Below are 12,794 nucleotides of genomic sequence, written 5' to 3' on the forward strand. Positions count from 1 at the left end.
TAAGCATCTTTGCTTATCTACATTAGCCTCGTAGCACAAGTGCAAACCTGAAGACTCAATATTAGCTATGTACAGAGAAAATGCGTACATCTCATTTTAAGCCAGACCGTACGCTTGTTAAACCCCAAGCAGCTAATCTCATTATAATGCACATGTATTGCATCAAGTCTTAAAACTTAAAAGAACTGGATAATGTGTGCAGGATTAAGAGAAAATGAAAAATTCATGAAAATCATGAAATAGGCTGTATGGTATAATTACATTTCAATTTTAGATGTTTACAGAGGGGTGGCACGGTGGTGTAGTGGTTAGCACTGTCGCTTCACAGCAAGAAGGTTCTGGGTTCAAGCCCAGTGGCTGGCGAGGGCCTTTCTGTGTGGAGTTTGCATGTTCTCCCCGTGTCCGTGTGGGTTTCCTCCGGGTGCTCCGGTTTCCCCCACAGTCCAAAGACATGCAGGTTAGGCTACTGTAATTGGTGGTTCTAAATTGACCGTAGGTGTGAATGAATGGTTGTCTGTGTCTATGTGTCAGCCCTGCGATGACCTGGTGACTCATCCAGGGTGTACCCCGCCTCTTGCCCATAGTCAGCTGGGATAGGCTCCAGCTTGCCCGCAACCCTGCAGAGGATAAACGTTATGGATAATAATGGATGGCTGGATGTTTCCCAGTGTTATTACAGAATTAAAGCGTTCAAATCATGGAGCATTGTAACCATATCAAAAGTGTCGTAACCTGAACAATGATGTTTAGTATGGTGTAAAAATCAATAATGCTTCTGGCATGAATAAAAAATAAGACGAGTAAGAATGCAATCATACTGAAAGCACAGGTTCATGCAAAGGGAGACAGAATGGCTGCCTTGTCATTTGGCTTTCAGAGCTGCTGTCTGAGAGGACTGAAGTGGGTCTGTCTGACCCTGAGGCAAAAGACTACTGGAGAAGATAACCTCATATTGTTACCTCACCGTCTCCAGCAATGTGCTGAAGGGAAAAAACCTTCATTTTCAACTCTGCATCGGTCATCTATGGGTTTAACCTGTCCTTTCCAAAATAACAGGGAAATGAAATTGCTTGTTATGCCTACCAGCCAAATATAAAGAGTCGTGGAAACTGCAACAGGAAAACAAATGAGCTCATTTAGAGCCGAGAAAACAGCAGTTCTTCAGCAATCAGATAATACAAGCTGCTGGAATTACTCATGCCAAACTGAATGACTATGATTTCAAACTTTGACAGATTAATATTACTTAGTACGAGATCTACTGGATTTCAAAATTTGACAAAGTAAAAGTTTCAGGGAAAACGTAAAGTGTACCTTCACCCCCAACTCTGAGCCTTACTCTACTCACTGCATAATTTTGAAAAAAAAAAAAAGCTAAAAAAGTAGGCAAGGGGCTGAAAGGTGATTGGGGAGGGGCTGAGAGGGCTTGGGGAGGTGTGAGAAAGGAGTTGCTCATTGAATCTCATAAAACATATATTTGAAAATGAGCACGGATTCACAGACTCCCACTCAAAGATGGGGGCTGGGGAGGTGTGTCGCCTCCCTCTGGTTAGAGCGTGTTAACAATCTTCATGAAATAGCAAAGTATCGGGGCGTCATGGCTCAGGTGGATAAGGCACCGTGCCATAAATCTGGGGACCCGGGTTCGATTCCAACCTGAGGTCATTTCTCCATCTCTCTCCTGCTCATTTCCTGTCTCTACACTGTCCTATCCAATAAAGGTGGAAAAAGCCCCCCAAAAAATCTTTAAAAAAGAAATAGCAAAGTATCAGGGCGTCGTGGATAAGGCACCATGCCATAAATCTGGGGACCCGGGTTCGATTCCAACACAAGGTCATATTTCCTGTCTCTACACTGTCCTATCCAATAAAGGTGGAAAAAGCCCCCCCAAAAAATCTTTTCAAAAGAAATAGCAAAGTATCAGGGCATCGTGGCTCAGGTGGATAAGGCACCATGCCATAAATCTGGGGACCCGGGTTCGATTCCAACATGAGGTCATTTCTCCATCTCTCTCTCCTGCTCATTTCTTGTCTCTACACTGTCCTATCCAATAAAGGTGGAAAAAGCCCCCCCAAAAATCTTTAAAAAAGAAATAGCAAAGTATCAGGGCGTCGTGGATAAGGCACCATGCCATAAATCTGGGGACCCGGGTTCGATTCCAACACAAGGTCATTTCTCCTGCTCATTTCCTGTCTCTACACTGTCCTATCCAATAAAGGTGGAAAAAGCCCCCCCAAAAAATCTTTAAAAAAGAAATAGCAAAGTATCAGGGCATCGTGGCTCAGGTGGATAAGGCACCATGCCATAAATCTGGGGACCCGGGTTCAATTCCAACATGAGGTCATTTCTCCATCTCTCTTCTGCTCATTTCCTGTCTCTACACTGTCCTATCCAATAAAGGTGGAAAAAGCCCCCCCAAAAATCTTTGAAATAGTAAAGTATCAAATGGTTGACTCAATGTTAGCATCAGCCTTGCGAGGTTCAAGGTGGTTTTAACCAGTAGATGCCATTTTTAAACCGTAAAATGCTGATTTTTAAAAAAACATTATTTTATCTGAGAATCTTCATTTCTGTGAAGATTCTCAGTCATCCAGGTCATAGTAAACTGTGGGTGGTAAAAGAGAGCAACTGGACTTGCTTGAAGATTCTTGAAGACCTTTTTTTGTTCATATTAAAACCAGCATTGACGTGTTTCATCACAGTACAGTCATATCACTTAGTCTGCAGCTCAGAACAATAATAATAATAACTAAAAAAATATACATGTGCAGGACCTCTTTAAGCCTTTACATATCTTGAGATATTAAAAATAATCTACAACTCCAAATCAGAGAAAGTTAGGACGGTATTTTGAAATTGAAATTAAACTGAAAACAACGATCAACTTGACCTGTATTGGACTCAAAGTAACACACCAGCACATTATTTGATGTTTTACCTCGTGCATTTTATTGTTTTTTTCAACTCAACACATTTCAAAAAAAGTTGGGACAGTAAAGCATTTACCCATCCATCCATAGCCACTTGTCCTGTTCTACAGGGTCGCAGGCAAGCTGGAGCCTATCCCAGCTGACTATGGGTGAGAGGCGGGGTACACCCTGGACAAGTCGCCAGGTCATCGCAGGGCTGACATACAGAGACAAACAACCATTCACACTCACGGTCAATTTAGAGCCACCAATTAGCCTAACCTGCATGTTTTTGGGGGAAACCGGAGCACCCGGAGGAAACCCACGCGGACACGGGGAGAACATGCAAACTCCACACAGAAAGGCCCTCACCAGCCACTGGGCTCGAACCCAGAACCTTCTTGCTGTGACGCGACAGTGCTAACCACTACACCACTGTGCCACCTAAAGCAGTTACCACTTTATAACATTACCATTCCTTCTCACAACACTTAAAATATGTGTATGGTCTGAAGACACCAAGTGATGAAGTGTTTCAGGTGTTATTTATTTTGTCCCATTCTTCAAACAGGTCTTAAGGTATGCAACAGTACGGGGTCGTTGCTGTCATATTTTTCATTTCAAACTTCGCCACACATTCTCTATTGGGGACAGAGGGGACAGACACCCTCTGCTTCCACAGCCACGCCTTTGTAATGTGTGCAGAATGTGGTTTTGCATTGTCTTGTTGAAATCTCCCTGGAAAAGATATTGTCTTGAAGGCAGCAAATCTTGCTCCAAAATGATGCCATCACAGAAGTATAAGTTACTTTTGCCAAGGGCACTGACACAACCCCATACCATGACAGACCCTGGCTTTTGGACTTGTTGCTGGTAACAGCCTGAATGGTCCTTTTCATCTTGGTCCATAGCACATGACGTCCATTTCATCCAAAAAGGACCTGGACTACTGTTTTGTCTAACCACAATACACATTTCCACTGTGTGATGGCTCACCCCAGATAGTTCAGAGAAGCTATTGGGCACAGTTAATATACTGTAAGGCTTCCTTTTTGTACAGTAAAGTTTTAACTGCTGTTTATGGATGTAACTCCGTATTGTAGTGCTTGACAAAGATTTGCCAAAGTAATCCTGAGCCAATGTGGTTATTTCAGCTATAGATGAATAACAGTTCTTGCTGCAGTGCCGTCTGAGGGATCAGAGATCACGGGTGTTCAGCTTAGGCTTGAGCCCTTGCCCTTTACGTACCAAATTCCTTCAGATTCCTTGAATTGTTAAATGATATTATGCATCATAGAGGGAGAAATATCCAAATCCCTTCATATATTTTTTGAGGAACATTGATTTTAAACATTTCAACTATTTTCTCATGCATTTATTGACAAACTGGAGATCCTCGGCCCATGCTTGCTCCTCAAAGAATAGGCCTTTCCTAAATACAAAATTTGTATCAAAACATGATTACAATCCCCTGTTGACATCACTTGTTTCAAATCACATCAATATTTCATTATTTTACCTCATTACTAGCCCTAAATTGCCCCTGTCTGTCAGGATGCAGGCACTTACGGACGTATGTGCAGAGGAGAGTGGGGAACACAGACTGGCAAACAAATCCAAAACGCTAGGCAAAATTGAAGTTGAGGGACAGGCAGGGGTCAATTGATTGGCAAACAGAGTAATAAGGGTTAGACTAAAGAGTAACGAGAATGAGACAATAACGAGGGTCGAGAACATGATAAGGCAGGCAGAATAACAAGGCTTGGTATGACAGGGAAGACACTGAACAATACTTTGCATCGAGTGAGTGTGGGAGAGGTGTTTATATAGTGTGGGCTTATTAACCAGGAAATGAGTGACAAGTGTAATTAATAGACGGGTGATAGAGGGCGCTGTGGTTCTTGGGTGCTGTAGTTCAGATCAGCCATGTTTGTAGTCTGACTGGAAAGTGGTGCTCTCTATCGCATTACTGACACTGTCCAAACTTTTTTTGAAATGTGTTTCAGGCCTTAAACACAGGAATGGATGTATATTAAAAAACGAAATGAAGTTGACCAGACAAAACATTAAATATCTTGGGTTCATTCTGTCTGAAATGAAATACATGCATCCATTATCTGTAGCCACTTATCCTGTACAGGGTCACAGGCAAGCTGGAGCCTATCCCAGCTGACTATGGGTGAGAGGCGGGGTACACCCTGGACAAGTCGCCAGGTCATCACAGGGCTGACACGTAGACACAAGCAACCATTCACACTCACATTCACACCTACGGTCAATTTAGAGCCACCAATTAGCCTAACCTGCATGTCTACAGACTGTGGGGGAAACCGGAGCACCCAGAGGAAACCCACGCAGACACGGGAAGAACATGCAAACTCCACACAGAAAGGCCCTCATCGGCCACTGGGCTCGAACCCAGGACCTTCTTGCTATGAGGTGACAGTGCTAACCACTACATCACCGTGCCGCCCCAATGAAATACAAGTCAAGGTAATTTTAGAAGTCACTGCTTTCTTTTTTTTAAATTTGCATTTTCCATACCATCCCAACTTACTCTCATATGGGGTTGGACATTGAATAATGAAAACAGCCAGGCTGCACCTTTACACTTTTACTCCCATGAAGAATGCAAAGATAGATACATGATTATGCAAACTAGAAGGGATCAAGGTCCTTCCAACATTTTAACTCCACCACTCAGGTTATGCTATGCTATCAGCTATGATATACTAAGTGATTATTATTATTATAATGGCGGCACAGTGGTGTAGTGGTTAGCGCTGTCGCCTCACAGCAAGAAGGTCCGGGTTCGAGCCCCGTGGCCGGTGAGGGCCTTTCTGTGCGGAGTTTGCATGTTCTCCCCGTGTCCGCGTGGGTTTCCTCCGGGTGCTCCGGTTTCCCCCACAGTCCAAAGACATGCAGGTTAGGTTAACTGGTGACTCTAAATTGACCGTAGGTGTGAATGTGAGTGTGAATGGTTGTCTGTGTCTATGTGTCAGCCCTGTGATGACCTGACGACTTGTCCAGGGTGTACCCCGCCTTTCGCCCGTAGTCAGCTGGGATAGGCTCCAGCTTGCCTGCGACCCTGTAGAACAGGATAAAGCGGCTACAGATAATGAGATGAGATTATTATTATTATATTTTTTTAAATGGCGGCACGGTGGTGTAGTGGTTAGCGCTGTCGCCACACAGCAAGAAGGTCCGGGTTCGAGCCCCGTGGCCGGTGAGGGCCTTTTTGTGCAGAATTTGCATGTTCTCCCCGTGTCCGCGTGGGTTTCCTCCAGGTGCTCCGGTTTCTCCCACAGTCCAAAGACATGCAGGTTAGGTTAACTGGTGACTCTAAATTGACCGTAGGTGTGAGTGTGAATGGTTGTCTGTGTCTACAGACAACAGGATAAAGTGGCTACAGATAATGAGATGAGATTTTTTAAATGGCTAGTCATCACATTGGAGAAACAAAAGAGCCTGAAGTGGTCACTGGTGACAAATTAAAGGAAAACCTGACATGGTTTGGCTCCACTTGTCCCCAGCATCATTGCAAATCCATCCAAGGTTCTTCTGACTGATCACCTTTCTCCTATGATGAAAGATTTCTATCCTGAAGCGTATAGTCTCTTTCATGGTGTCCCTCCTTTATAGCACATGAGGGCTCACTGTTTGATGAGAATGAAAATTATGTCCTGTACATGAACAGGAACATGACTGAACATGGCCTTTACAGTCAACAGATCTCAACATGATTGAACACCTATGGGAGACCTTGGAGTGAGGTGTTTGACAGTGCTCTTCACCACCAACAACACTATCATCAAAACATCAAGAGGAATATCTTCAGGAAGAATCCATTCTTCCTCTAGCACACGTCCAGAGATTTGTAGAATCTGCACAGGAGCACTGAAGCTGTTGTGGTGGCCCATGGTGGAGCAACACCTTTCTAAGACACTTTAGATTGATTAGTTCCTTCCATTTTTAACCATCTGTATCTGTTTTAAAAGACAAACAGCAATCTTAATCAAATGTCAAAGAGTGTTAACCATTTATGTTGCATATTTTTTTGGGGGGAAAATGGATCCATTCTGTTCTTAATTTGTCAGGGAAAACCTTGATGTCACTTCCCGCATCCTGATGTTAAGTCATGAGTTTTAATAAACAACAATATCTCAAACTCAAAAAGCCCACTTCTTTAAATCCACAAATATATATCATCATGGACAAAACCCTTAACCGTTAATTATCTCCACTTCAAAAACCTGATGAAGCAAGGATATGAATCATTTAAAACTGACATCCAGGCCTGCACAAAAATCTCTCCAAAAAAAAAAAAAGACACAACTGATGATATGTTTAACCTCCGCCTCAAAAAAAAAGAACCCCCGCACGCTTTGATAAACATGACGATATGAACATGCTTGCAGCAGTGCAAGTTATCTGGAAGAAAGAGAAATATTGAACCATTTCAGTGGTTACATGAGGCAAGCACAGGCACAGCCTTCTCAATACAGGGAGAATCGCTCAGGGCCAGCTCGAAGAATCAGGATTTACTGGCAAGGTTGAAGTTCATTCTTCTCTCTTTCTCTCTCATTTTCTCTTACTTTTTCATTTTTCACTTGAGTCACTGTAAAGCCCTCCACAGGGGCGAGCCATGCCCCAAGCTGATAGGGTGGGTGCCGGGAATTTAAAAAAAAAAAAAACATCTCTGGAGAAAAAAAATTTAATAATAGTAGTTTACAGCGGAAAGGGAAAAGAACATGTGATGGAAAAATACTTTATACTGCAGAGAAATGAACCTGCAGAAATTCTGAATAGTCTGCTGTACAATTGTTGGATATCCTGTTCAGAACCTATTACACATTTCTCTTGGTTTCTGGTAGTTATAATACACTAAGTAACTTTAAAAACGCACATTGATAAAACTTGCTGAATTCGTGCTGAGTTTATCTCAAGAAGAAAAGAAATATATCACAATGGAAAAATAACTTCGTTCCGCCCGAATAAGTTCCAAATCTGTGCTCAAATCAGAATTTAAGGGAGTTGTACTCAATAACGTACAATATGACTCGGGTAGTCAATGACATGGACAGGCTTTAATTTTCAAACAAATTTTGCATACACTGTACACACACAATCTTGCCTATAAATACCCGGGGGAAATGATGGGAAAATTGTCATTATTGAAGATGCCACGCCTAAGCCAAAATCAACGTGAACAGGCCATCGGGATGTTGTGTGCCGGAAGTACACAGACAGAGGTCGCCCGGCACTTCGGTGTTCATCATTCGACCATTTCCCGTTTGAGTCAGCGTTACAGACAGACAGGGAGCACCAGGGATCGTCCACGCCCTGGTCAGCCTCGAGTCACGACGCCAGTTCAGGATCAGCACATCAGGCTAGCTCACCTCCGTGACAGATTCCTGACACCCTCAGTCACTGCTGCTGAGACCCCTGGACGACACAGACCCAGAATCTCCAGCATGACGGTCCGAACATGGACCAACTGTCACTTTGAATTTTTTTATTGTGAATTAATTCTTGAGTTTGACAATAAATGTCCTTTATCGATGTTTCAAGATGTGTGTGCATTACATACAATATCATAAATTTCAAATATATGCATGGATCTAAAGTGATATCGTGTTGAATTCCATTGTGCGTTTTTAAAGTTACTTAGTATAGTTCGTAATTGTGAGTAAGATTCTTTTGCATTTTCCATATGATAAATATTACAATCCTAATAGTACAACAGGTTATTTGTGATTAATATTCGACTGGTAATTCCTTGAAAGTCTATTAAAGGAGGTACAAACGCTTGTTATAATGGTGATCTAATTGTCTAATAGATTTCAAGATTATTGTTTGCAAAAAAAAATAAAAAATAAAAAACAATAAGTTATGTAGACTGAACATTAGCTGACTCCATTAGAAACCATTAAGACCATTAGAGCCCGATGGCATGCTCCTGGGGAAGCCATGGCCTGCTGGTTAGAGAAGCAGTTCTAGGACCCAAAGGTTGCCGGTTCAATTCTCTAGCCAAGCAGGAATGGTTGAAGTCTAACCCCAGGCTGTTCTGGGTATGTTGTATGTCGCTCTGGATAAGAGTGTCTGCTAAATACCATTAATGTAATGATGTTTAACGGTAACATTTTGGTCAGTTCCCTTGAGGAAGTGAAAGAATATTTCAGCAGACTGAATTTCAAAAATTAAAACAAAGGTACACTTTAAGAAATGACTCTTCAGCCCAGTAAAAATTGCTCATAAAAAAGGGAAGATTTTACCTAAAATGCGGTTCTCTGAACTTGACTCAATTAAAAGAATAAGTACAGCTCATTATTTTGTATGTTAAGTGTCTTTAAGATTTTGCAGAAACGTTGTCTATAATTTTTAGCAACACCTACGTTCAGGAGATTTGGGAACACTAAACTAGATATTTTGAGATCTTCTGACACCACACCATTAGACCGTACTCCGTCAACTTCGAAGCATTTGGACAGTTTTCCACGACACCGAAAGGAAGAATTGCACAAGTAAAAGCACATCAGACTGTTGATTTTTATGTCTTTACAGTTATGACTTTTTTTTTTGGCTTGTTTCAAACAATTGACATGTAATGTTTTATGGGGTGTTGTTTATCTCATCAAAAGGTGTTTTGACTGCAAGGCTGGCTTGGCAGGGAACATGAGGAAGCCTCGGCTAGCAAAGTGGAGCTAGCGCGGATAAATTAGCAAATCTAAGTGGGGTCGGTTTTTCAAATAATTAATTCAGTCTTTTACCAGAGATGTTCTTAAATACGACCGTGTTAGAACTTCTCGGGTTTTATTTGTTTATATTGTGAAGTCGGTCACTGATGCAAGTTTGCACCTGTGTGCTTTCCCTTATCAAAAAGAAGTATACTTTAAGTTCATTTTATTAAGTATACTTAAGTAAATTTAAAGTATATTTCCTTAAGTATACTTTTGTGTACCAAGTATACTGATATCAATGTACTTACAGTATACTTGTAAGTAAACTAATCTAATACTTCCTGGGACTAAACTGGCCCACTTTTAATTTATAAAAAAGTATACTTTAAGTCTAAAAGAAGTAAACTTTGAGTATACAAATAGTATTTTTCATTTTGTACTGAAAGTATACCACAAGTAAACTTATATACTAATAATTTACTAGTTCTATACTTGTAGTCCACTCTTTAGTTTACAAAAGCATACTTCATAGTGTACTGGAAATATGCTACAAGTTTACTTGTTTTATACTTCTAGTCCACTTTTTAGTTTACTAAAGTATACTTTGTAGTATACTGGAAATATACTATTGGTTTACTCGTTACACACTTCTAGTCCACTTTTTAGTTTATAAAAGTATACTTTATAACATATTGGAAATATACTATAAGTTACTGGTTATATACATCTAGTCCACTTTTTAGTTTTGAAGTATACTGCAATTACCCTTCTAGGTATACTATTAGTTTTCTAGCCCTAACCCTTACCTCATGCACACTACCAGTAGACAACTTAAGTGTTTTGTACCTTAAGGTACAATGAAGTTATAAAGGTAAGAATTCACAAAATAACAACAGATACTCACGATTAAGAACATACTTATTTTCGTAAAAAATCTAAATTTACTACAGGGCAAGTACACTTAAACATAAGGCACAAATATTTTAATACTTTATTACACTTTTGTTAAGTATATCTTGATCAAAATTTTAAGTGTAAACTTAATATACTTAGACTTTTCTATATACTTTTCAATATAAGCCAAGTATACTTATGTATAACTTTATTAAGTATATCTCTGATAAGTAAATAAAAAGTAAACTGAAAGCATACTCTCTTATTTTTAGTTCAAAAAAAGTATAATAGAAGCACACTTGAATTAACTTCTTTTTTGTAAGGGTTTGCTAGTTAACAGTACCATTGAGCTAGTTTTCTGGACACGATGATTTGAAAGTTCTGTTATTATATAGTGATTGTTAATTTATTTGTCATATAGAAAATCTGTGTGCTATTGATTCTCACTGTGGCAAAAGTAGCAATAGTAATAGTCATAGTAGTTTTCGTAGTTGTAATGTTTAACTTATTCAACTTAAAATATTAAGAAAGTCTAAATGAAACAGCTTAATTTTATTGGCTAGAAAAACCTATATTTTTAAGTAAAGACATGAAGTGAAATTCAGAGTTAATTTTTTTAGTAAAGTCAGCTTAATTTTATGTGTAAAAATGACCCCAAAATTTATCTACATAAAATTATGGATGCAAAAATGTTGCACAAATTTTTTTAAGTAAAATCAGCCCATCATTTTTTTCAGTGTATGATTTTTGAAAAGCTATGGTTACTTCCATTACTTTATCCATTATCATAATAGGAAGCACACTGCATCTACAATACTTGTATAATAGTAAAGCTTTTGGTTATTAGTTCTTCTCATTTTCACAATTTCCTCCTCCACTTGAGCCAATTTGAGTCTCTCAGACCAGAACTGGACGTTTTTTTATTCCTACTGCTGGCCCATGAGCTTCTTAATTAAGCCGCGTTGATGAATTTGCTGGCGAATTTACGTGCATCAGACATCTGTGCATGAAGTTAAATCAGTGTAGCGCAAAAACAGCATCTGCTCATTAGGGTTCAGCGTAAGCGCCATGCCATTTCCATCTGCGACAGCGAGCACGCATGACTGGTGAATGCACTGATCGGTGGTGGTGTTAGTGCGTGAAAGTGGAGCAACATGCCAGCTGGATGGCTGAGGGCTAAATGAGCAAAAGCGAAGCGCGACTCACTTCCGCAGGTCCCATCAGGCTGAAGCATGTAGCCGTTGAGGCAGTAGCACTTGTAGCTGCCGTACGTGTTCATGCACCTGTGTTTACAGGGTCGAGGCTTCAGGCCACACTCGTTCAGATCTGCAGGAAAGAGAGAGAAAGACGAGTTAAGGCATCCAGACAGAAAACCTTGTCATGGGTGTGTGTGTGGTGTTAGGAGAATTAGCCAGCAGTCACAGTTCAGAGGTCAATCCCCTTAATGCTGTGAGTTTGTGGAAAGGACTGGCAAGGATCTGTGTCTTAACAGGCCCACCTTCAAGAACTCTCTTCCTCGTTATTACCTTCCAATAGAGGTATTCCATCACCTCCTATACTTACATCAAGACACTGTGTTTTCCCCTCTGATGTCTCTGTGACGCTAAATACCAGCAACCTCTAGCCTTTTAAAAATATTATTAGACACTATGATATGTCAAGTTGAGATTCGATAGATTTCCTGGAGCTGCCAAAATGCTCACAAAGCACACAGAAAAGTCAACAGAGCCCGGAAATTAATCATAGGCTGCCAGCCCGGTGCGTGCATGACAAGAATACAAAGAATTCCAGCTCACGTGCATGCAGGTGAAAAATGACTCCACGCTCGGTCTTGGACTACAGCGAGGGGTCAACAGTGCTTAACTATGTATCACTTTCCTCCATACTGTAGGTTATGACTGTGGGCTTTCTGTGCATGGAGTCTAATTTACCCCACAGTGAAAGCAGATCCTACTGGCAGGCGTATGAGCAGCCTGAGTGTGGCCCAGCACAGAGAGAACGGCGCCATCTTTAGCTCCGGGTTATTCCTGGAATGTGTTCTGTGGCACAGAGCGACTGCTATTTTTGACAGGTGGCACCAATTTAAATAGACAAATGTGCTAATGTTGTTGACTGCATAAACAGCAATTGGCAGTAATGTAAGGTCACTGCTGGGGCACTGTCAGTAAAAAATGTTCATCTTACCATACAGGTGTATTTGTACTCCTCTAGGAAGATTTACAGTAAGAGTTTTCATATTTTGACCACTCTGTGCATTCAAAATGATTTTTCTACACAAGGCTTTAATCATAAACAAAAGGAAAAGGTTTTA

The 12,794-nt window shown here is 40.7% G+C and overlaps 1 protein-coding gene across 5 annotated transcripts in view; it reads right to left on the bottom strand.

Moving 5' to 3' along the window:
- Positions 1 to 12,794, bottom strand: part of npnta (nephronectin a) — a 188,187-nt gene that overhangs the window by 55,461 nt on the left and 119,932 nt on the right. For 4 of the 5 annotated variants that reach the window (XM_060926466.1, XM_060926467.1, XM_060926465.1 and 1 more), the window contains one exon: positions 11,690 to 11,809. The exons of the other annotated variant lie outside the window; for it this stretch is intronic. In XM_060926466.1, the coding sequence (XP_060782449.1) occupies positions 11,690 to 11,809 (120 nt within the window). The remainder of the gene's footprint in view (positions 1 to 11,689; positions 11,810 to 12,794) is intronic. 5 annotated transcript variants of the gene reach the window in all.

This window comes from Neoarius graeffei, chromosome 7 (assembly GCF_027579695.1).
Source record: "Neoarius graeffei isolate fNeoGra1 chromosome 7, fNeoGra1.pri, whole genome shotgun sequence".
NCBI classification, from domain to species: domain Eukaryota; kingdom Metazoa; phylum Chordata; class Actinopteri; order Siluriformes; family Ariidae; genus Neoarius; species Neoarius graeffei.